The sequence below is a fragment of the Magnolia sinica genome, chromosome 17, assembly GCF_029962835.1.
Source record: "Magnolia sinica isolate HGM2019 chromosome 17, MsV1, whole genome shotgun sequence".
NCBI classification, from domain to species: domain Eukaryota; kingdom Viridiplantae; phylum Streptophyta; class Magnoliopsida; order Magnoliales; family Magnoliaceae; genus Magnolia; species Magnolia sinica.
In genome coordinates, this window is record NC_080589.1 from 64,388,824 (window position 1) to 64,415,165 (window position 26,342).

Here is a 26,342-nt window from a genome sequence, read left to right on the forward strand (position 1 = left end):
TTTTCTATTTATTGCACTAAAATGCCCACCCCCAATATATATATATAGTCAAATTTCAGTTAGTATTGTGCATTTGGATACATTTTTATTGATATTAGATAATTTGCTATCTACTTTACTAAAATGCCTATTGCCCAAATTTATTTATTTTTATTTTTATTTTTAAAAAAACCCATCTTTTAATAGCAAAACTCCGGTTAGCATTGTGAATTTGGATACATTTTTACCAATCTTGGATAATTTCCTATCCGATGCACTAAAATGCTTGCCCAGGAAAAAAAAAAAAAAAAAACTGCCCAGCCACAACAAAGAGGAATTAGAATATGTGGACACAGTAGGGCCCATCATCAAGAATTATAGGACCATTAATAGCCTGGGCTATTTCTACTGAGCCCCAACCAAACCTTAAAGCCATGACCGATTACGATGCGCCATTAGTCTTGGCTCAGGCACAAACATCAAGATCAGATGACAGGCTTAGGCTAAAATTTTTGCTGGAAAAATAAGAAAGGTCTGCCCTAAGGTGGACATCAGCCCCACCGATGGTCAAGATTGATGGACCGATCATACACATATGGACAATTTGGTGCAAAAAATAAATCCTTCAATAAAATAAAAATAAAATCATAGCGGGCAAAAATCAAGTAACAAATTCCCTAAATTGCAGTCTGGTCTGTATTTACAATCCAAACTCTGATCACCCATATCAGAAACCCTAATCAAGTATCACCACCACCATCTAAGCCTTAAATGCCAATTAATTGGGGTTGCAAACCCTAATCGAGCACAAAAGAAGAAAATAGACACATGAATGGTATGATGTAGAGAGGATCCAATGTTATAAAAAATATCATCTTGGTCATCAGGCACTCTAGATCCTATCACCGATGAGGCATACCCCAAAAATTCACAAGGAATGAGTTGATCTTTAGCCACTGTTCAGGGGATTGTTCGAAATTACAAATGGATGGCTAGAAAATATTCCAATCAATGGTATGCAAAAGTCATCAAATCGATGGCTAGGATCACATCACGGGTGTGCCATAGGGTACAATGTATGAACAGTCCAGATCTTGTGTACTTGTCTCACATCATTAGCGTTTGGCGTTGGATACTTTATCATCAATATAAACCATGGGTAGAATCCTTCCACAGTGAAATCATCCACACCGACCATCCAAGGCAGGACTGTCCAATGCCCATGATCGACAGCGAGGTATGCTAAGCTCACATGCAACTCTCCATTAGGAGGGTCAAACCGACTGGATATCCTAACCCAAAAATCAAGCTCGTCAACTCATTAGGCGGACCACAGCTACTGGTTAAATGTGGACTGTTGCAATATTTAAACTGCCCGTGGTTTTGGTGCATGCTTCATGACCCACCTGATGGATTGAACTTCCGACTTTTGAGTCAGGTCATCTAGATGATGGGCCCCACCTCATCCACGTTTGGGGTCCCAGATGCGTTCCTGGGAAACAAGATGTGGCCACACGTATATGCATGGGATTAGCAAACTCAATTTCGATATAGAAGAGTAGTGAAAAATATAAGTTGATTACTTCTCTCATTACCTCCAGTAATGTGCTGATGCTTGATAGGCAGCTTCAGATAGGCTTCTGGAACTTTGCATGAACCCAAACCCGCCGCATGTCCTTCCCACTTCGGCGATTCACTGACTTGACACAACAATACTCAAGCTCCAGCTGCATGTATAAGACAAGCAGTTGTTACAACCAGCTTTAAAAAGGACAATGGCACTACAAAATACAATCTCAACAACAGGAGTTTTAAATACTCAAATGGGTTGACTCAATCAATGTCAAGTTGGCTCGACAAAAATCTTGATTGTAACTGGCTCTTGTACATCTTGGAGGAAAGTCAATGAGTCTACTCAAAAACCCGACTGAGTCTATTTGAGTCACCAGAGTCAATCGAGTTTCATTAATTTGTTTGAACTTAAAAGGGAATTTGTCCAGTTTTTTCTTATAATCTACCCTATATACAATGCGAGTAGCATTTGACCGATTTAGCCCCACAATTAGTTTCCTAGAGAGGGGAACTTTGAATATTATAAGGGCATGGAAAGACATTTTAAATGAAGTTAGAGCCTTATGGGTATTTTTGGGAACTAGAAAGTGTGGCTGGTGTCCAATGTATGGTTCAAATTCCACCTGCAAAAAGCCACAAATGACTTGGATCTCACTCGAAAGCAGCACTTGGCTAATTTTATCCCTACAATAGTAATATGAAGAGATGTAAGCTTCGTTTTTTCTAAGAGCATTTTTATCCTTTCAATTCCTATATGCGGTCTCCCTCCTTCCCTCCTCCCTCCCTCAAGCTCATTACTTTATGAGAGATTCTATTTAAGAAGATCATACAAATGAGAATGCCGCAGATATGTTGACAAAGTCGGTGACCACAGAGAAGTTCAACCACTACTTGGGCTTGATCAATGTCACCAGCCATTTATGAGATTAGGCACCTTTGCACATGGGTGTAGATGGAGTTACGTTTTAGGTGGAGAATGAAGGGAGCAGTTTACGCTCGAGGTGGATGTTGCATAGGAGGTCTTCAAGGTGACTTGGCAAAATATAAGTCAAGGTGGAGATTGTTGTGTAGGATGCCTTGCATTATGACTTTAGGTTGCAGGTGCAGTTCGGTCGACCGAGAAATTCAGGGGTCAACCAAACCACGCTATGTTGTTCGTGATCGACCGAAGATTATTTTGGTCGATCGAGAGTCTCTATTGAAAGCTCGGTCGACTGAAGGTGCGACCAACAGTTTGCGTAAGTGAATGGTATTTAAGCCTAATTCTGAATCAGGGCTTGTACCAGACAAACGTTTCCCTCTAAGGGCAAGGGTTTCCAATGTTTGTAAGGTTTTGGAAAGGGTTTTCCATGGGTTGTGGATAGCAAGGGAGATCAAGCGATCCTGTAATCGAAGAAGGTGAGTGATGTACTCTAAGGTTTTGATTATAGTTGAGATATTTGTTGCTTTGTGCTGTGGTCTTTTCCCGCAAGGGTTTTCCACATAAAATATCGTGTATTTTGTGGTTGATTACTTTTGGTTTGGTTATCTACTTTATTATATTGTTTTATCTTCGTTTATCATGCTTCCACAAAGCGCACGAATTAGCAGTGGTGTTAGAGCCGAATTTCTAATACCTAGGGTTTGATCTGAGTTTGTTGTGGCTTGGGTTTACATCGTTGTGATGTGATAAGGAGCTGGTTTACTCCAATACTTATCATGTATGCATTCTTTTTGCAAATTTTTTATATTATTAAATACGCAAATATGTGTATTTTAGCATCTCTTGAAGTTTCATTGAAAAATTTCACAATTTTCTGCATGTTTCGCCGCATGTATGGGTGTCGGCGTATCGATATTGTTTCTATATCCCCGGCCAACGAAACTTGTAGTGATATTGATACTTCGAACATTGATAGTGACACATGCATGATCCATTCATCAATCAATCCATGCATATATATATACGCACATACGCACATACATGGATCCATCCATCCATGCATGCATATATACACACGCATACATGCATGCATTTCATCACACAACCATGCTCCTATAAAAAAAAGTTTTTGAAATTGATTTTTTTAATTAGTAGATTTCTGGCGATATCGATAAATTGGCAATACTATCCATATGCCAGCTCGGTGATACCTTTAACAGTGGTAATATCAGAAATTCCATGTATCGGCAATATATCGTTGATATATCACAAAGTTTTGCCAATGTGCGATATTTTTTACTATATAAATTTCTAATGTCGCTTGTATCACCAATGTATTGGTGATATTATCAATAATATTGCCAATATTCGGAACAATGGGTTGGGTCCTCTTGAGGTCGGGTATGGCTTAGTTGACCATCAACCAGACTCAACCCACCCAAGTTGCACCCCTACCAGGTAGTATTCTGCTTGAGAAACTGTGGAAACTACTTTAAATAATGGCTTGGACAGATACCTTAAATAGGTCAGTATTCTTTTCCATCAGGTTTTGAATCTTTTGATAGAATGTGGGGCCATGCATCAAAGCCACCATGCCAGGTAGCTTCTCACTATTGGATGACATGCATGTCATAGATTCGGACCATTCATCAGGTAGTGTGAACATGCCCTTGACCAGAAAATAATATTGGTCCACACTGATCAGGTAGATCACACTTGTTTGAGAAAAATGGGTGTTTAGGAAAAAAAGAACAACAGTCCAAATTCAACTTACATGAGGCATACTTGATGAGTGTAGTGTTCGAAATATCGGTATCGCACTACGCAAGACAGCTTTGGGATACAGAAACATATCGGTTATCGCATTTGCATGGAATATATTGGTTGTATCGCGTAATGTATCGTTGTTGATGGAAACATGGGGAAACATTGGGAAATTGGTCGAATTTTTCAATGAAATTTCAATGATTGTTAAAAAAGACATCAATACACACTTACAAATCAAAACATTATAAAAAACCAAGTGCACATAATAGGTTTTCTTTGTATAGGGTCCTAATCTATGCATTGTCTAACTGAATTGATGCAAATATATTCAAAGTCTATTCATATAATTTATTAAAAAAAAAAATGTAAGAAGACGTGTGGAAACACAAGCAATACATTCAAAAGAAAAAGAAAAATCACTAGATCAAGTAGGTTATATACATGTTTGATTTTATGTTTGAAAACAAAAATTGCAATCGATTTGCGAGAAATTGGGAAATTATTATTTTTTTTTTCAATTTTCTGCAACTTGGCTCATCTCCTGGATTTGTAACAATTTGACAGTTGACACTAATTTAACATGACTTACAGAAAAAAGGATCAAAAAAATCGAAAATGCTCACCAGATCGGACATGTAGGATATATCCCACTACTTGTGTGTTTCATATCGCATAGGTAGGATACAAGATATATCGTTCGATATCATTGATACTTAAAACATTGGATGAGTGTACTAGCCTATTTTTGGTATATGGCATGTTAACAGTGTGCACTACCCAGTGTTCGAAATATCGATACTATCGGCCGATATATCGGCCGATATTATCGTTATCGCACCCATGCGAGACGATACACCCCCGATAACCCCCGGAAGATACCAAAAAATCCCAATTTCAAATGTCGGCCGATATATCGTCGATATCGCATGATATTTTGACGATATCGCGCGATTTCCTCGAAAAAATCGAAAAAAAAAATCGAAACTATAATTATCCGAAAAAATCGAAAAAAAAAACAAGAAACTGGATTTCGGTACCTGTACAAGAGATCGTCATCATCGAAAGCTTCCATTTGGTGGGCCATTCCAATCGAAGCTTCTTTCGTAGATTAGTGCAAGCAAAATCTTCGATTTGGGAGAGAAATCCGTCAAAATCCGAAGAAATCCGGGTATTTGGGCGACATCGGGGGAAATCCTCGTCAAAATCCGAAGAATCCGAAGATTTGGGAGATTTGGGGGTCGGAATCCGAAGATTTGGGAGATTTTGGGGCCGGAACCCTCTCTGCTTAGAAAAAAAAGGGCGTCCTGCCCTGTTTTTTGAATAGGGTGGCGTCTGCATGAAATCGGATTGCGTACTGAGTTACTCAGTGCACTCTTATCGTACTGAGTAAACTCAGTTGGGCCCACCTTGAATGTATGTGGTCCATCCACGCCGTCCATACGTTTTTCCGGATCATTTTAGGGGTTGAGCCCAAAACCGAAGTATATCAAAAGCTCAAGTAGAACATACCAAAGGAAACAGTGGAAATATTGATTTCCACCGTTGAAACATTTCTAAGGCCCCCAGTGATGTTTATTTGTCATCCAAACCGTTCATAAGATCACATAGACATGGATGAATGGAAAAAACAAAAATCATCTTGATCTAAAACTTCTGTGGGCCCCCAAGAACTTTTCAACGGTAGACTTCAATTCACATCATTTCAAGTGGTGTGGTCCACTTAAACTTTGGATATGATTAAATTTTGGTTGAAAGCCCTAAATTTATATAACAAGGCGGATGTACGGAGTTGATACAATGCAAAAATGACAGTGGGCCCCACAGAATTTACTCAGTACGCTTAGCGTACAGAGTTGCTCAGTACGCAATCTGCTTCCGTACCGCACACCACCGACGGGTGTGTTGACGTCGTCACCCAATTTTGTGGGTCCCATCATGAGGTATGCGTTATATCCAAACCGTTCGTCCATTTGGTGAGCTCGTCGTAAGACTTGAGCCACAAAATAAGACAGTTCCAAAGATCAAGTGGACCACACTGAAAAAAGCAGTGGAAGATTAAAGGTCTACCATTGAAACCCTTTTGGGGTCACAAAATTTTTGATCGATATGATATTTGTTTTTCCTCATTATCCAGATTTGTGTGACCTAATGAATGAATTGGATGAAAAATAAACGTTATGGTGGGCGTTATGGTGGGCCCTACAAATGTTTTAACGGTGAGATTCAGTCCCCACAATTATTTGTGGTGTGGTCCACTTGAGCTTTGGATATTACTCATTTGATCTAAAATGATCTCTCCATATGCATGAACAATATAGATATAATAAATACATTACTGTGGGGCCCATTTCACTTTGAATCGTTCAGACAACCTGAGCGGGAGGAGTGCCTGCGACGGACGCACATTTCATGCAAAAGACTTTCGCATTAAGTTCCTGCGCTGGGAACTCAGGTGGGACCCATTGTGATGTTTGTGAGAAATCTTATCCGTTCATCCGTTTTGTGAGTTTATTTTAGGACACGATGCCAAAAATGAACCGTTTCCAATGCTCAAGTTGGCCGAAAACATGATAATTGAATGTCCACAATTGAAATATTCATGGGCTATAAAAGTTTTGAATCATGCTAATATTTGTGATTTCATTTCATCCCTGTTGGAATGAAGTTATTAACGGTATGGATGGCACGTAAACATCACTGTCGAACTCAGGTAGGTTTCAACGGTAGGAACTTCCCTAACCACATTTTCCGTTAGCACGGCCCACTCAAGCTTGGTTCATTTTTGGCATATTGTTTTGAAATGAACTCACAAAACTGATGGAAGGGGAGGATTTCTCACGAACATCACAGTGGGCCCCATCTGGGTTCCCAGCGCAGGAACTCCATGCGAAAGGCTTTCGCAGGAGATCCACGTGCGTGGGGTGGGAACGACGTAGTGAGTAAACTTTGTGGGGCCACTATAATTCATGTATTTTATCCGCTCCATCCATCCATTTTACCATATAATTTTATGATTTTAGCCCAAAAGGTGAAGCATATCCAAAGTTCAAGTGGCCCACTAATGGTCAATTACCATTGTTTCCTATGATATGGTCTACCTGATTATTGGATCTGCTTAATTTTTTGCAAAATCTCCTAAAATGATATAGAAAAATAGATAGACGGGGTGGATACTGGATATAGTTGTCTTAGTTCAATCGGACAGCGCAGAGCTTAGGACCCTCTACAAAGGAAACCTATTATGTGCCATTCTTTTTTGAGATTTTATGATTTAAAAGTGTGTATGGAGGTCTTTTTTAACAATCCCCAAAGTTTCATTAAAAAATTCAACCATTTTCCCGATGTTTCCCCATATTTCCCAAAAAGTGCGATAAACTATGCGATACAAACGATATATCCCGTGCGATAACCGATACGTATCTGTATCCCAAGGGTGCGATACATTGTGCGATACCGATATTTCGAACACTGGCACTACCTACTAGATGGCCCATATTGATCAGATGTGTGCCATCCAACAATGGGAAAAGAGGGCCACCATGGAGCATGTAGCTCTATGCATCCCTGTATTATATCAAATCCACTTTCTCCATCACATCGCCCTTGCTTTAAAGTGGGAAATTAAAATGTAAGGTGGATGATATGTAGTAATACCTCGATGAAGCCTGCACCTAGGAAGAGTTCCCTCACAGTATCTAGAGAGAAGAAATATGAGTGAGTTCCATCAGACCGCACATACTCTCTGAACCCCACTCTTTTGTTTGGTTGAAATCGAAGCATGGTCATGTCATAAAGACCTGACAAGCTCAGAAAACATATAATTTAGCAAATACTTAAATATCACGATGCACACGGCATATTCAAACCAAAAAATGACAAAAAATTCAATGGCTAGGATCTTCAATCCAGGAAATTTTTGATGCACACGGCATCCACAGTGGATCATATTAACTGTTCGGATCATTGAACCAAGGGCTCCACTCATACAAACTGAAAATCCATGCATATTATAGATTTTCTTAGGCCAAGATTTGTATAATATCTCTTACTTAAAAAGAGCTCAATGCTTCAAAAAAGTGGCTCTTACCATAATCCCGGAATAAGAGCAGCCCCCCGGGCTTTAAAACAGAGATGCATTCTGTAATGACTGGAGGCATTCTCTGAAATGGTACGGCCGATAAAGTAAAGATCTACAAAATAACACCGCAAAAGAGAATTGAATTGGAATGCTAGGACAGTAAATGTATTGCAAGTATAGAAAATGTGCGCCAGATGTCATTAAAGAGGGGATAGAGTAAAACATAGAATATGAGGAGCTAAGCGGTCATTTGCTTTCCAAGATGAATTGGATTGCTTTAACATAAGGGCTCGATTGGGAGCTTATAAATGGGGGTAAATGGGAAATGGAATTGGAGGTAAATGAATTGGGAGTAAATGGCTTAACCAGTTGTGTTTGGACGGGGGAGTAAATGAAATGCATTTGAAATCCAAATATTCTGTTTGGATGGGAGTAAATGGAAGGAATTGGAATGCATTGGAATTTTTCAATATATTCACAGGAACGTATATGATATCCCAAATCAGCTTTAATATCTCAAATCAGTGTACATATGTGATATTTAATAGAATGATTCTAATAAGTCCATTGAAATATAAACTTTAGCCAAAAAAGAGAAAATTTTGAGCCTCGGGTGGGCCACAACCGTAAGGATCACAAACAAGCAACTTGCCAACGTTTTTTAACCATCCATGTAGATGGTTAACCTTTGGAGGGTTTGGATAATTTTATTGGTGTGATTTTAGTGATGTAGCCAATAATTAGATTGTTTTGGAGTATCATTAGCGTGCTGCATGTATGATGGACATGTACATAGCAATACTTTTGTTTAGTCATGCAACTCTCCAAGGAGCTCAAAAAGGCATTTCACCCCATTTACTTCCAAATCCTCTCTCGTAGAGAGGATTTCATTTGCAAGCCCATTTAATCCAATTTCCTTTCATTTCCATGCATTTACTCCCATCCAAACACACTTCAAATGTCATTTACCTCCATTTACTCCCAGTTCCCCCCATTACCTCCATTTACTCCCATCCAAAGGACCCCTAAACTATTTAAGCAGTTTAGTAAAGGTATGTCACTCATGCATTACCCGATTTTTTCTAATTTTGGTAAGAATAGCACAATTTTTTCCTGCAGCTGTGGTAGCTGTTGTTTTATTTCTTCTCAATGAAATCTTGATGTTAGCCTTCAAAAAATGGAGAAAGATAGCAGATCTTACACAACATAAATGGCAAGATGTACTCTCAAAATTAGAAACTGATTAAATTGGCATTCGATTATTTGAAATGGAAAGTTGGAAACATCAAGCACATAACCAGTAAGAACTGTGATAATTTTAGAACTGACTTCCAAACTTAGCATTCTAGGGTACTTCCTTTGTTGGTACGTAAGATGAATAGAACTTGAGACCTCGAGGTCACAATGATCCTCCAAAATCAAGAGCCTTGAGCACTAGATAGTTCCAAAATTTGGCGCATCGACGTGAAACTCGGCCAAGTTGACTCAACCAGGCAAGATTTCGAGCTGTCTCTTGGAAACTCGCTGGTGAGCATGACTCGGTCAGGACTCAACAAGATATCAGAAGTGGTCATCTTGGGAAACTACCCAGTCAGCAATCCTTACTAATTCCTCGTTCCGACTCCTAATGTTATTAAAATTACACTCCATATATTCTGTTTTCGTCCAACTAATTTTAAATCCTTTGATTCTAAAGCACCTCTCCATAAACCTAGCTTTGTGTTTATAGTGACTTTACACCATTTCTTATCTTGACAATCAAAACTATGTCACCTGCAAACAACATGCACCATGGGACCTCTTCCTGCAAATGCCTCATTAACTCGTCCGTAACCAGTGCAAGCCTATAATAATTGGGAACTCACTTGTCTCTCAACTACTGGTCCTCACATTTGTTACTCCCTCATATATCCTTAATCATGTCAAGATATCCTCTTGAAACTCCTTTCTCCCCCACCCACCAAATTAACTCTCTAGGAACTTTATTATAAGCTTTCTCTAAGTCCATAAAGATCGTGTGGAGATCATTTCTTCTATCCTTATACCTCTCCATCAATTATCTAAGTAGGAAAATATCACCAGTAGTAGACCTCCCTAGCATGAAACCAAAATGATTTTCTAATACATTCATATCATGCTTTATCTTTGCTCAAGGCTCATATGCTTAATGCAATGTTTCAAATACTGCTCGTAGCGTAGCTAAAAAGCATAAATCCTCGTCGTGTGCGCTACAGGGCTCGTAGCGTACGCTATAGCTACGTAATGTGTGCGTTTGGAGCGTATGCTACAATATATTTTTTATTTTTGAAAAGTGATGAGAACATTTAAAAAAAAAAAATTAAAAATTTTAGTTTTGTTTGTTAAAAATAGTGTAGAACTCATATTATAAAAAATTAAAAATAAAAACTTAAAATGGAAAGTTAAAACCAAACATTTCGTTGTTTACTTTTACTTAAAATGGTGGTGATCATTTGTTAAAGTTGGTGTGAAACTAAAAAGGGTTTTTTTTTAAAATCCTAAAAGTTAAAACCTAAAAGAAAAAGGATTTCAAAAGGGTTTTTTTTTGAAAATCCCTCTTTGTATAGATGACATATGTATTATACTTAATACTCTATTACTCTTAACCTGTGGGATTTTTATTTGTTTTCATACTAGCGAGTTGTGACTTGTGGTTTCAATTAGACATTATTAATTAAAGTGGTTTGATTAAAAAAAAAAATAAAGTGGTTTGCTTAGAAAGTTGTTGATGTGATAGTTATTTTATTTGGTTTATGACTTTATATGTGGATTGGCTTTTGATAAATGCTAATTAATAACTTACTTGAATATGCTTATACTTGAAAAAATGAATAATCTTTTACTCATTTTTATATTTTTTGATTTTTTCTTACTATTTATCATATTTTTCCTATATTTAAATTAAAAATTAGAAGTATCATGTAGCTTACGCTACATGCTACGGTATTTACGCTACATGCTATAGAGGATTGAACGCTACACAACACACTACCGTTATTTAAAACAATGGTTTAATCCCACGATAGATATAGAGCTGTACACGAACCAAGTTAACTCGGTTGACTTGCTCGACTTGACTCGAAAAAGCTCAATTTGACTTGGTTTGAAACTGAGTTCGAGCCGAGTCGAGCTGATTTTTGGAGTTCGATAAAATTTCGAGCCGAGTTCGAGCATGTCTGAGCTCGAATCGACTCGGACTGAATCAGTTCGGTGACTCGGTTATTTTGATATTGACGCTGCTCACCAAGTGTTTGATGAAATGACTCAACGAAGTGTTGTTTAGGGTACATACATTCTTTGCGGGATCGGCTGGTGGTGAGGAAGGTATGGACACGAAACAAATCACTGCAAAAATAAATAAATAAAACTTTACATAATAAAACTACCCTCGTATCTTGATTTTGACGCTTCCTGCTGAGTGTTTGATGAAATACTTGTAAATTGCTACTGCTGTTTTGCATATTGTGAAAAATTGAAGGTGCACTCTATGTTTGAGAAAATGTTACACAGGCTCGAATTGGCCCGAGTTGCTAACCGAACTAAGCCGAGCCGGGCAGTCAGGCTCGAGGACCGAGCCAAGCTGAGTCGAGCTATGTCAAGCTCGACTTGGCTTGACTCGTGTGCAGCTCTGGATAGATAGTACAACTCTGTATGTCTCCTTTAATCTTATAAATAGGTATTGCAATACTTTTTCTCCATTTGTCTGGCATTTTCTTCGATCTTACAATCTTGTTGAACAACTTTGTCAACCAAAATAACCCAGTATGTCCCATACACTTCCAAAACTCTATTCATATACCATCTGGTCCAAGGGCTTTTCTTGTTTTCATTATTCTCAAATCTATGGACTCTGATGTTATTTGGTTTTATGGTTCCTTGTATCTCTACGCTCTTAAGTGATTATCATCTAACATGTTTTGAAAATGCTGTCTTCACCTTTCATAGATCTCATTGTCTTTGACTAGCATCCTTTGGACATTGCTCTTAATACATCTAATATGATTTAGGTCCCTAATCTCTCTCTCTCTCTCTCTCTCTCTCTCTCTCTCTCTCTCTCTCTCTCTCTGTGGTTTGTAAAATGCACCTAAAAATGTTCATCTCATTACATACTTAAAATTAATTATTAAGATATTGAGTCAAGTTCAGTAAAGACACAGTTTAATCTTCAAGTTGACCCGACCCAGATGGACATCGAGTTGAGTTGAGTTTTCAAAATTTTGAACCACGCGAGTGTGGGCCGATTGAGCTATATGGGCTTGACTGCAATTTGAAGGTTTGCTGGAAGGAAAATGGAATTAATATATATCATTCACCTATCAAGTATAATACCCAAATAGATGTTCTATGGAAGTCCAATAGATACTAAAGGTTTTCTTTCATGTGATTAGGACATCAATCCTACAAAATTTAAGGATGTTTCTGGGCAATATAGTGAAAGAAAAACCTAAATTGGGTAGAGCCCACCAATTTGCTTAATCCAGATTGTTGTAGTAACTTAGACATGTGGAACGATGGCCCATGATCAGCGGCTTGGACAAATATTCGCTGTAGATTTTCTACTGTTGCCGACCCATGGATGACCAACCCGATGAATGTTAAGATCATGAACTATTCTGCCATGTGTCGGATCTTTGTGGGAGCTCACAAGGAGGAGCACCAGTGCACGGTGCACTGAATAAATAACCTCATAGTTGAAACCATAAAATAGTCAGATATTTGGTAAAAACCACACTTACCAAGGTAACAAAATCAACTCCGCCAATGCAACACATGGCTCCTTGCAAGGAAGACAATTCACTTGGGCTGGCCTCATTATTCACCTCAACATCTACAAGAGCAACACAACAAACCCATCAAAATTCATACTCAACCATGTCATTTTCCCATAATATCAAGAGGCACAAACACCCTGTAGAATCTAGAAAAGAACTGCACCAGGAAAGGCTACACAGTAACCTGCTAGGCAATCAGGTCGCTTTGGGTAGGTTTTTTGGCATGCGTCGCAGAACAACCAACTTGGAAATCCATTCACAGAGAAGTCACAGAAAAAGGCATGGAAACGATGCTTGATAGAGAGCCCCAAAACAGCATCAACCATCTCCCTTGCCTTTTCAAGAGCTTTTGTGCTACAGTCACAAGCATAAACAACGGCAGTCTGTTTTCCACTACATAAGAGACACTTTTTAAGGTGAGGAGAAAAAGTAATAATTTCTACCTTAGGCATATTTACCTTAAAATATGTAAACCATATCATTGGCTCATTGCTTTATTTCACAAATCAATAAGCAGAATCATCATCTTCTTACAGATGGTACCAACCACATTAGTGACGGTGATATAATGTGCTCTTGAATTTCCAACTATTGAAAGACTCTGAAAAGTTGTTGTTAAGACCTCACATTTTAAGTCCTCATCAAAATAGGACATCGAACGCGCCATAGAAGGTGTTCCTGGAGTCTTTACCCATACACAAAAATTTCTACATATATTCCATATGCCTTCTAGCTCCATCCTAAAGTCATGTACCTTACATGCTTAGTTGCCCACCAAAATGCTTGTTTTGAAACTTTTCCAGCAAACTACTTGAAATTCATTTACATGTGAAATACACAGAATTAGTGACTTCTATTAGGAAAGATAGTCATCACTTCACCGAGAAGCTCCTTCTGCCTATCTGATATAAATTTCAATTCTCGATCAGACAGTACAGCTGCTCTCTATGATCCTGCATTGCTTACTTGTCCTTCAAAGTGTGCATGTAACAATTGGGATGGGTTCAATACTGGGTGCAAGTGTGTTTGCATGTGTGGTGTCAATATGAGCCGTTCTCACGGCCAATTCCAAGAGCTCATGGAAAAGAGGAAGGTTGATGTCTGGTGGACATTCAATCGTAAAACTTTTTGCCAATCTACCATTCAAAAGCCAACCCCAGATTGCTAGTGTCGGAGAACAAATGACACATGACAAATTGCCAATCTTTAGCACTGGTGAAAGTCAGTTGAAGAGTACTTTGCAGTACATAAAAAATAAGAAGATCCTCAGTACGGTGCATCATAGGACTATACAAAATTGTGACGCATGAGACTTTTTCTGCAACAGCCTGGAAATAGGCTAACATGGTGATGATGATGGATCTGCGAATCCAAATTTTAAAAGCCATTGTGTCCACCAACTTGTATCCATGTTCGACACCCGTATCCATTTTCTAACACTAACACAATCATCTGCATCTAAGTTAAATGTGTTATTCCAAGCAATAATAATCAAAGGTGAGTTTTAAGATTACCGCAAAATGGGAAGCACAGTGCTTCCATTCCCACATCCGACCTCCAAAACCTTTGAAAAATCACCACAGGAAAGTAGTTCTGGAAATTCCTTCAGCAAGTACCTCCTTTCCTGAACCCAAAATGGGGGGGAAAAAAACAGGAAACTCAGAAAATAATAAAGAAAGAAAAGAAACAAAACTTAGACAAAAATCCATTTCAATCATGCAAGGAATTACTATGGCAAGCATTCACCACAATGCATTGAAAAGCAACCGCTCATTGGCCACAAACATAAGCATGTATCTTCGCCAATCCAAACTTTCCAAATCTTGGCCCCTATATTGGATGTAGCATGGCCCAAAAATCACATTGATCAAACAATCCTAATCATAAGGACTTTCCCCATTGAATTTGGACTTGCAAGTTAGGACCTTTTTCTTTCTAACAGTCCAACTTGATGGCCAGTGACTGATCAGTTGATTTTCTGACCAACCATTTTGAGCTACACTCCGTCAAATGGTTGGTTCACTCACCATGTATGAGTGTGATTAGGATTGTCGAACCACTCTATCATCATGAACCTGATCTGGTTGATTGTCGGGCCACAAGTTTCAGATCTGGTTGGTTCACCCACTAGGTGGGCTAATGATTCAAGTCTATGGATTCGGACAATCCATGGGTTCATATACCTCTAAAACTTGGATTCACATACTTGGGTTCACATACATCTGAAGGCGTCTGACCAAACCCTAGGTTCACTCACTAGATTCGAACACCACATAAAAGACGAGAAATAGAATCACTTTATTTTTTGTCTTGTCGTTTTTATATATGCTTTCGTTTTATGTCATTATTAAGTATTATTTTTTGTTATGCTTTGCTTTTGTAAAAAAATTGTATGTCATGTCAAGTCTTACTTTATGCCATTGTCGAGTATTGTCTTTGTTTATTTGGCTTTACTTTTGTAAAGAGCCTTTATGTCCTACCAAGACTTGTCAAATCTTGTAAGGGAACCTTAGCCCATTGTTTTATGAAACCAGCCCATGGAATTACAAGGCAGTTTGCGGTTTTGTAAATGTCTATATATTTAGTGCAATGAAATGAAAAGAGCAAGAGTTGAAGATTTGGCGGGAAAAACCTTTTTTGTATCCAAGAAGTTATCTTTAGAGATTTTCTACAATACATCCTTTAGTTAAGAGCTCCCTTGAGTGGTGATGTGTTTTAAGGAAGAACTTTACAGGTTGTAAGTGGGGGGAGAAGCTCTCATTGTATTAGAGTTAAGGCTCTTGTGAGAGCCTCTTGGCCGGATCAATTATCCAATGGACATAGGAAAAAGCGAGGGAAATCTTCCACGATTTCTCATTGGTATCAGAGCTCGAAAAGGGGAAGAGACATTATAGATGGTTTCTTTAGTAACTAAAGGAAAGGAAATGTTTCCTTCATACATATCAACTTCTTGTTCTAAGAGAGTTTCATGAATTTGTAGGGGGTATTTTCTCCTGAGGAAGAAATGATAAACATACAATGAAGTGTTTCTGAGAAGACGTTGGCTGCAAAACCTTTCACCGTTCAGTACATGCACGCATCCCATATGGGTTCCATCCTAGTTTCTATTCTGCCTCCCAGGCAACCCTGTTACCAAAATCGATTTCAGGAGCTGGGAATGACAGGTTTGGGTTTTAACGAGATCTTTTTATGATTAGACCCCCAAATGGATTTATACATGAGAAATTGCATGTTATCCCTAACAATATCGTTTGGTATAGAGTCTATGATATTTGCTTGTATTGTAGATTTTTTACACCTCTTTTGGTAAGATTAAGATCCATGACAAAGTCAAAATTATTTTCTTCGGATGGGTCATCAGTTGTTGCCCATCCTGAAGATGTATGCGGTTCATGCTCATCTACCCTATCCAATTCTCTGTCTGTATATCCGACATCCTAAATGTGAGGTAAGTTCTTAATCTTTTCCCTTTTCTGAGTATGATAGTGGAGTGATTTTGTCCATATCAACATATGTATTCTCTCTTCATGATTTTTTGCAAGTGATTAAGGAGTGGGTGTGCACAGAATGCGTTCAATCCATGGTTTGTACTGTGAGTCGAAAGTTAGTAACCATGGTTTATTTCAAATCGATTTGTAAGACCCTTCTTCACATCTGCAACCGCGGTAAATTCAATAGAGATTAATCTTCATCATGTCGGAAGTTATGTATATGTGTTGGTACTTTCATAACATGTTCAATGTCTCTGCTTGTTCAGCTAATTATGGAGATGTTTTATACGCAGATCCTTGAACAGGTATCTCTGTCGGCAACTCTCTCCCTTTATTATACTTGTTCTACAATTACTAGGTATGTTCTAAATCTTTTTAATATTTAGATTAACACCCATTTTCTTCCCTTTGGTAGAGATCAAAATTAAGAGCCATGTTCTAATATTGATGTACACTTGGGTGGTGTCTTAACCAATGGCCATCCATTGTTCAATTTACTTATTTAAGGGTCCTAATCGAAAGCCCACCCTACCCCGTGTTGGGGAGGGAGGCCTCTCTCACATGTTATGGAGAATTTCTATGTAAGAATATTGTGGTAGTGTACGGGATTGATCCGCAACACCCATTTTAAACCGTTAATAAGACACCCAAGCTATGTGGGACACCATGTTGTACATCTAACTTCACTGTTTCCATCATCTGGGAGCCCTTGGATGACCAATTGTGCATACATATTAGGCTTCTTTTTCTTTTTTTCTCTTCTGATGTTGGCGAAAAAATAAAAACCAAAAAGAGCTACAACTTTGAACAAACTGGAATGTATGGTTCTTCTCTTCAGCTAATGATGTACGTGTTAGATGAATAATGCACATGATGGTGACCCCACACACACAGTTATGAATGAAATCCTATTCCTCAATCTTCACCTTTGAAGTGTTGGTCATCTGATTATTGTTTCCCTGTCCGGCAGCCTACAATCAGGCAACGAACGTGAAGATCGTACAAATGCAAATGAACGGGGATTGTGTCACTCAGCTCAGGATGAAATGAGAAGCATTCTTCCAACTATGTAATATAGTGCGTGAGAGGACACACCAACGCAATACTCGTAATGTTAGTCTGGAAGAATAACTAGTCATTTTCCTACATACGGTCGGACATAACATGTGTAATCAGGTGAAAGGACAAGTTCATACATTCAGGTGAAACAGTAAGCCGTCACTTTCATTGAGTTTTAAATGTAATAGTCTCTCTCTACCATGAATACGTTAAACAGGCCGGCGCAGAAACCACGGCTGAGATTCAATCAAATCCATATTGGGCCACTTACTTCCAGGTACCATTTTCGATCTAGGGCTCTTTCTTCATATGGTAGTTAATTTTAAAGTCCTTCATATTATCTTATAAATGAAATTCAATAAAATTCCTTATAGGATTGCATTGGTGCAATTGACAGGACGCATATTCCTGCTCATGTCCAAGCATTATAGCACGCAAGCTTCCGCAACAGGAAGGGTATCTTGTCTTAAAATGTACTTGCTCTTTTCGTTTGATATGACAATATTATAAGTGTTAGTCGAATGGGAAGGTTCTGCTTCAGATGCAAGGGTCCTACATAACGCTTTGACGCTAAGTGATGATCCCCTAATTGTGTCACATGATAATCGCTTTTCACTAACATATGATCATCATTTTCTTTGTAACATCGTATTGAACAGGCGCTGAAAAAACAATTCATGCAAATATGTAAGAAAATATTTCGTTGTCGACATGGGTTACGCTCATTCATCAGGCTTTATGGCCCAATACCGTGGTGTTCGATACCATTTGCAAGAGTATTGAACCGGAAGAGCACCCATGAATATGAAGGAGTTATTCAACAATCAATATGCACAACTACGAAACGCAATTGAGCGTTGTTTCGGTGTAATGAAGGGCATATTTCTAATTTTGAAGACGGTTGTGCAATATCCATTCCAAACACAAGTCAAAATTGTTGTTGCTTGTTGTGTGCTACATAATTTCATACGAGAAGAACACAAATCAGACCAAGATTTACGTGAAGTTGGTATACATGTGGGGGACACAGAGTAACCCTACACCAAATGAGGTATCAAAAAATTATGAGAGGCAATAGCTAGTTTAAGTCACTCAACGGGAGAAAGATGCTTGGATCAGAGTTTGCGATGAGATTGCGGAACACATATGGGGCAGACGCCCAAAACAATAGTAGGAATAGATAAGCATACTCTATTTTATAAGTACTTTTGACTCTTGACATAGACAATATTGCCACTTTGAATAATGTAAAAGCAAGTATGTGTGAATTAGGAACTTTCATTGGATATGATACTTTTGCTTCGAACCATTATTTAGCCTTTATTACATTCTCATTGTCATATTTGCTGCTTGTGATCTACACTTTACACCATGTTCTTATGTAACTGGCTCCATGTATGCATACGTGAGACGTCAGACATCAGGATAAGTACTACACCGACACCGACACAGTCGTCGGTGAGAACTCCAGTTCTACCAACGCGCTTTTCTCCTCGTGAAAAGTCGGTGAAATCCCTTGCTGAGCCTCCATCCCGAGCAGCAAAAATCAAATGGACCAAAACTATGGATCAAGTACTGTTCGACACGTTGCTTGAGCAAATTGAGTTAGGCCGAAAGGTAGATAATGGATTCAAGAGAGAAGAGTATCAAGCTACCGCTAACGAGGTGTTCAAAAGAACTGAAATTATTGTCAACTAGAAAAAAGTGCATAACCGATTGGGGTCTCACAAGAGAGAATACAATGATATAAGGGACATGCTGGCCACAAGCAGGTTTAGGTGGGATAACGAGCGAATGGTCATCACGTCCCGGACGAGGTTTGGGAAGAGTATCTAAGGGTAAGGATAGCCCACAGTCTGCTTTAACAACACTGTTGTTAATCCGGCAATTTATATCTCATTTTATCTTTATTTTCATACAATATTGAGTCGCATCTAATAAGAAACGATCTTCCTTGTATGTAGTCCCATTCGAGAGTAGAAAGATTGCGTGGCAAGCAGATCGAAAGAATGAATGATTTAGCGGTGATCGTAGGTACTGACCAGGCTATAGGACGCTACGCACAAGGAAATAGAAACATGGCCGCGTCTTCATCTCATATTCAACGAGATCTGAACGAAGCATGGACAGTCCTGGATGATGACGTTGATGTTGTTGTTGACCTATCTGAGGAAAACCTCGCGGATTCAACCAGGAATTTTCAACTGATAGCCAGTCAAGGGAAAATCAATCATTCCAAAACTCTCCCAACCGTACATTTGATTTTGATACTAATCATGTCGAGAGTACTTCAAAGAAACAGATGCAACCTGCTCGTCCCTGTGACGTACTTGGCATGTCTCTAAAAAGTGTAGGAGAGGCAATGCGTGATTTCGGACTTGGTAAGGAGGTCAATCGAACAAGTAAAGTCTTGGATATCCTTGAAGAGATTCAAGGGCTGACCAACTCTGAGTTCATCGATGTTGGTCAGCTCTTAAGGATGAGAGGCTTGCATCCTTCTTTGTTAGTCTTCGACCAGAACGTCGTGTTGATTGGTTGAAGAAAACTCTGTCCGATTTGAACGACAATGTTGGTGGTTTTCATCAGACAGAGTTTTCTTCAACCAATCAACATGACGTGTGGTCGAAGACTAACAAAGAAGGATGCAAGCTTCTCATCCCTACTTAGGAGCTGACCAACATCGATGAACTCAGAGTTGGTCAGCATCGGAACCTCTTTGAGGATATCCAAGACTTGTTCGATTGACCTCCTTGCCAAGTCCAAAATCACGCATTAGCTCTGCTACATTTTTTAGAGACATGCCAAGTACATCATAGGGACGAGCAAGTCGCATCCGTTTCTTTGAAGTACTCTTGGCACGATTAGTATTGGAATCAGATGTACGGTTGGGAGAGTTTCAGAATGATTGATTTTCCCTTGATTGGCTATCAGTTGAAAATTGAATATTCTCGGTTAAATCCGCGAGGTTTTCCTCAGATAGGTTAACAACAATATCAGCGTCATCATCCAGGACTGTCCATGCTTCATTCAGATCTCGTTGAATACGAGATGAAGACGCAGCCATGTTTCTACTTCCTTGTGCGTAGCGTCCTGTAGCCTGGTCAGTACTCACGATCACCGCTAAATCATCCATTCTTTCGATCCACTTGCTACGCAATCTTTCTGCCCTCGAATGAGACTACATACAAGGAAGGTTGTTTCTTATTAGATGCAACTCGTTATTGTATGAAAATAAAGATAGAAGGAGACATAAATTGTCAGATTAACAATAGTGTTGTTAAAGCAAACTGTGGGCTATACTTACCTTTAGATACTCTTTCCAAACCTCGTCCGGGCCATGACAATTATTCGCTCATTATCCCACCCAAACCCGCTTGCAGCCAACATATCCCTTACATCATTGTATTCTTTCTTGTGAGACCTCAATCGGTTTTGCACGTTTTGCCAGTTGACGATAATTTCAGTTAGTTTGAACACCTCGTCAGTGGCAGCTTGATACGCTTCTCTCTTGAATCCATTATCAGCCTTTCGGCCTAACACAATTTGCTCAAGCAACGTGTCGAACAGTACTTGATCCAAGTTCTGGTCTATTTCATTTTTACTGCTTGAGATGGAGGCTCAGCAAGGGATTTCACCAACTTTTGAGAAACCAGGTAGTTCCTAAAGAACTTTGATATTCTAATAGAGAGTGATGGATGATACACAAGCACTTATAAATTGTCCGAACCATGGACCCTAGTTTAAATGATGAGCAATACATTGATGCACTCATTTAAGTCCATAAATATAGTGGATAATTAGGTGGGGCATATGCTTAAGCGGCGAATGATCTTATTTGACACAGGTGTGCCATTAAAAAACCTTGATACCCTAGAAGAGTACGGTGATTCAAAAACATGAACTAGCCAATTACACACTAATTGCACATGTGGCGTATACGTTACTTAGCTTTAACTCATACACCCCTGATCCAACCCAGCCTTGTCCTGGCCTTGGTCCAACCCTCTAGGACAAATGTCAAGGTTGGGGCTTCTTTAACCCATTAGGGCTTGTATCAGGCTAGGATCTAGGGCTCTAGGGCTGATCAAAGCCAACCTCGGCTAGGCCCTAGCCCAACCCATTGTCACCCCTATTGACAATCCAAACCATTCAAATACATCGCCCTAGCATGGGTGACACGTGTAGTCTACCTCAAGGATAATGCTAAATTTTCAAGTAATGTGCTGCTTGCTTTAAACTGCAAAAGAACTTTAATTTGTACATCAAATGTTCAGATTTTTGGGTCACGAAACCTTCAGGTTGCTCCATATAAATGTTTTCCTTTAAATTCGTTTTGAGGAATGCAGTCTTACATCGACCTAATGCAGATGAAGATCATAGTGAGCGTTTGATTTTTCATGAATTAAGTATGGGCGTTCATAGTGAAGGTAATAAAATACTTGTCTTTTCCATGAAGCCTAGGAAATGGACCACAAATATAGGTGTATCACCTCTGAGAACGGATGAAGATCATAGTGAGCGTTTGATTTTTCATGAGTTAAGTATGGGCGTTCATAGTGAAGGTAATAAAATAATTGTCTTTTCCATGAAGCCTAGGAAATGGACCACAAATATCGGTGTATCACCTCTGAGAGACTTAAACCCCTGTTGGTACTAATTTCCATATTCTTGTCTACTTCTACTTATACAATGCACACAAACTGAAATCTAAAGGATCCAAAATTCTCACTTTCACAAGCCTTTTCATCCTCTCATGAGAGATATTACCAAGGCGCCTATGACATAACATCGATGAATTCTCCTTAAATAGTTTCTCTTTATACCAACATTCATGTTCTCATTCTCATGCATAGAGGTCACTGATCGAAGGTATGTGTTATTGAAAGATTCAACAAATATAGGTTATTTGCTAACAAGCCAAGACCGATTTTATCTGGACAATTTGATAACAAATTAATTCCGTTTCCAAAGGAACATGTAATACCCTTAAGTGTCTAAATATGGTATGGGTAACAGACTGTGCCTGATGGAAGGCACATAAAGGGTATTATCAAGGTCCAAATAAATTCTTGATTGTAACTTTAATCGATAAACACCTATAGCTTTAACTTTTGCCTTAGCAACATTGCCCATGATGATGTAGCGCTCCACATCTGTAGGCAGACACCTTAGAAACCCTTGCATGGAGCTTGAAACATGAGCGATGGCTCTTGAATATAGACCATGAATTGGACATGATTTGAAGCAGACAAGTACCTTATCCTTATGTTTAGCTAGTTATTCCCTTTTGATGGATATGACCCTACAAATAGGTTTAGGAATGGAATGCATTATGATCTCAACGGTCCCCTTCCACTTTCGAAAGTTAAGAATTAGAAAGTAGTGAACTGTAATACTAAGGTCTGTAGCAACTGCTACAGCCTTTAAAAAGAAAAAAGAAAAAGAAAGAACTTGTATGGCTCCGTGACGGGTTGTTGTGGGCCTTTTTTTTCCATAACGGTCATTATGACTCCATAATGTGTAGCGCTTCTCACATTTACTGTTCTGTAATAGATGACTGTTATGTATCCATTTTTAATACCTTGGTAATGGAAACAACACTCATAACTACAGTATTTCATGCTAACCTTTGTCTATCTACGAGGCAATCAATTAGATCGCTTCAAGATGATAGGCCTAAAACCTACTGTATTATCGCAATTCCTTTAAACTGAGATTGCAACATCGAGTGATTCTCACAACATGAGGCTTATTGAATGCCAACGGCATGAGCCTAAAAAAACTCAACACCTTTGTGGCAAGATGACCCTTGATCCCATTTCATTAACACCATCACGCTCACCATTTGGCTCCCCACCAAACAGTGAACTCCTTTGGGTTGAACACCACCGGTTTGGAGACAAATGTCACCTTATTGATTCTTAAAGCAAAATGACAATGCAAGATGCCATGCACTTTGAATCCAAGGGCAGGAGCTTCTTTCACTACCGCCACATTGGTAGAATACATAACCAATTATACCCTTTAGTCTTATGTCCTTTAGTCCCAAGAAACCAGTATCCCACCCGAATCCATTGCCCCAAATGGATACACTCAATATTTCTAGGCAAAGAGTTGGGTAGCCTCGCCATTGAGGTGACTATACTTATTTATATAGCCACTTTGTCGGGCTATAGACCTTTAGAATCTGGACAGGCACAATACCCAGGTTTTGTCTAATGCCATAGGCTAGGATGGGTAATTTAGGCCTCTACAACCTATACCCAATATCTTAAGTCACACAAAGCATTGTCTAGAATGCAAACCATTTACTTTATATGGTTAAAACAGTGAACGTAAACATGCTCCATATTATTCTTAATAGATTCAAGGAAACTAGTTTACACGTGTCATTAAACTAGTTAAATATAGTGACTTACATCTAATCCACATCCTTCAACCGGATAGTAAACTCATTGCAGTCTGAAATTTCATTCATAATTCGCGAGATTAAACTAATTAACACGACGGGTAAAACCTAACAAACACCAGTAATCCTTAACATATTCAACCATTGAATGACTACAACATCTTTGAATCATTAAATGATCAATCACAATCATAGACAGTCGTGAATATGGAGTGAAACACCCTTTTATGGCCTTTATGATATTTGGCTTCAAGTCCATAATGTATAGCTGAATGACTGGATTAATTGATAGAAAACCAACATCTGATATTACCTTCTTGATAAAAATAAAATAAAAAAGAGCCCACGGACGGTTTGAATAGCTAATGGTAAGATCATCCAAGATCAATGCATCAAATCCAATCCCATCAACTCCTTTGATTCCCAATAAGAGATCATGATTGGATTTCAAAACCCAAGGATGCAGTTATGATTAAATTCAGCAATTGGACCAAAAACCAAACGCTACAAACAATTTGGGTGATCAACGTTGAATGGGATTGAAATTGAATCTCATCAACTATCATCTCGAAAGCTGAAACAGTTGTTCATGTTTCGTAGTTGGAAGTGATACTTGGAGAATTACAACAGGTCAGAGAGAAACGCCGGTACTGAACTCAGTGAACGGCCTCCTTATTGAGAGAGGAGAAAAATCAATCTAATTTAAACAACTACTGATATTCCAAGTACTTTTAAGTGTAGACTATCGTGGTTCTCAACCCACGAAATGTTGATAATAAGGCCCACCTTCTCATGGCTCAGATGCTCTATACCAACGAAAAATCAGCACGATAGGAAGTGTTGCAGTGGAAAAATCCACTTGCATATGGGAAAAATTCCCAAATGGGAAAACCCCAAATGATGAAACAGCAATATGATGAAGAAAAGATGAAATTCAATTGGAGAGAAAGAGAGAGGGAGGGAGAGGACCTTGAAGAATCTGCCAGAGGAGTGGCGTTTGTGGAAGGATTTCCAAGGCTCAGAAAAGAAATCATCATAGGAATTGGAAGTAGAAGATGTTGCAGTTGTAAAAGGAATGGAATGGTGGGAAAGAGATGGATCCTTTTCAACCTCTTCTCTAACCTCTTCCCATTCAAAATCTTTACTGTGGTATTCCGCCTCTTTCTCTTCTTCTGACCCCATTCTCCCTCCCTCTCTCTCTCTCTCTCTCTGAAGTACGGTAATACCTCTTCCACACTCTAGCAGGGTCTGACGGTTGACACGCAGGCCCTGCTATGATCGGCGAGTGGGATGTTTAAAGCCGGGTTAGTTTTTGAGGGCGGTAAACGAACCGAGGTAGCTCGACTCGACTCGAAAAAGCTCGATTTGAGCCGGTTCGAAACAACGTTCGAGCTGAGTTGGGCTGATTTTTTGAGCTCGAGAAAATCTCAACATTCGGTGACTCGGTTACTTTGATATTGATGTTGCTCACCAAGTATTCGACAGAATGACTCAATGAAGTGTCAGTTGGTGGCAAGGAAGGTATGTATATGAAACAAATACCATTTTTCTTGATTTTTATGTTGCCTACAAGGTCTTTGATGAAATATATGTAAAATCGCTGTTGCTATTTTACATACAGTGAGAATTTGAAGTGTAGTGCATATGTTTGTGAAAATGTTGCACAGGCAAACTCGACTCGATCTTTGCTTAAACTGGCCCGAGCTACTAACCAAACCAAGCCAAGCTGGCCAAGCTGGCTCGATGTTCACAACCCCAAGTATAGGGTTGTGATGTAATAATAATCTCGGTGAGACCCAGGTTGAATCTACGAGGACTAATCTTGTGTCCATTCTGAGAGTAATTAGAATCAAAACTAGGAGAAAATCTAACCTAAATTAGAAAAGTATAGAGAGTAATTGTGAGATGATGAATTGAGAAACTTGAGAATTTAAAGGTAGGAAACTAGGGTTTTTAGGGATCCGCTTGCAGCTATTAGGATGTTTCCTTATTCGATTCAAGACACTCAATTGAAATTGGAGTCTTATCCTATTCAATTGGAAGATATTCAATAAGATCAGATCTAAACATCTGTTAACTTAATTCTCAATAGATGAAAGTTGTGAGGATTGAAAGTAATTTCATCACTTAACCATGCCCAACAACCAACATACGAGAAATGTGAACAAGGTATACCGATCCAACAACCAACATACGAGAATTGTGAAGAATAGAGGGGACTCCATTACTTAGTCATGCCTAAGGGACGATAGAGAACAACAAGATTTCCTATTTT

At 38.9% G+C, this 26,342-nt stretch overlaps 1 protein-coding gene across 3 annotated transcripts; it reads right to left on the reverse strand.

Moving 5' to 3' along the window:
- Positions 1–640: 640 nt before the first annotated feature.
- Positions 641–25,347, reverse strand: LOC131230841 (uncharacterized). Of its 3 annotated transcripts, none has more exons than XM_058226852.1 (8): positions 25,037–25,347; positions 14,623–14,732; positions 13,293–13,462; positions 13,073–13,164; positions 8,328–8,430; positions 7,895–8,037; positions 1,575–1,706; positions 641–1,471 (listed from the first exon to the last, which is right to left on the reverse strand). In XM_058226852.1, exons 1-7 carry the CDS (start codon positions 25,247–25,249, stop codon positions 1,608–1,610), a joined length of 930 nt encoding a protein of 309 aa, XP_058082835.1. In that variant the 5' UTR covers positions 25,250–25,347; the 3' UTR covers positions 641–1,471; positions 1,575–1,607. The 3 variants fall into 3 exon arrangements, with proteins under 3 accessions (XP_058082835.1, XP_058082832.1, XP_058082834.1); XM_058226849.1 differs by having other exon boundaries at positions 13,293–13,501; positions 25,037–25,345; XM_058226851.1 differs by having other exon boundaries at positions 641–1,706; positions 13,293–13,501; positions 25,037–25,346.
- Positions 25,348–26,342: the final 995 nt, after the last annotated feature.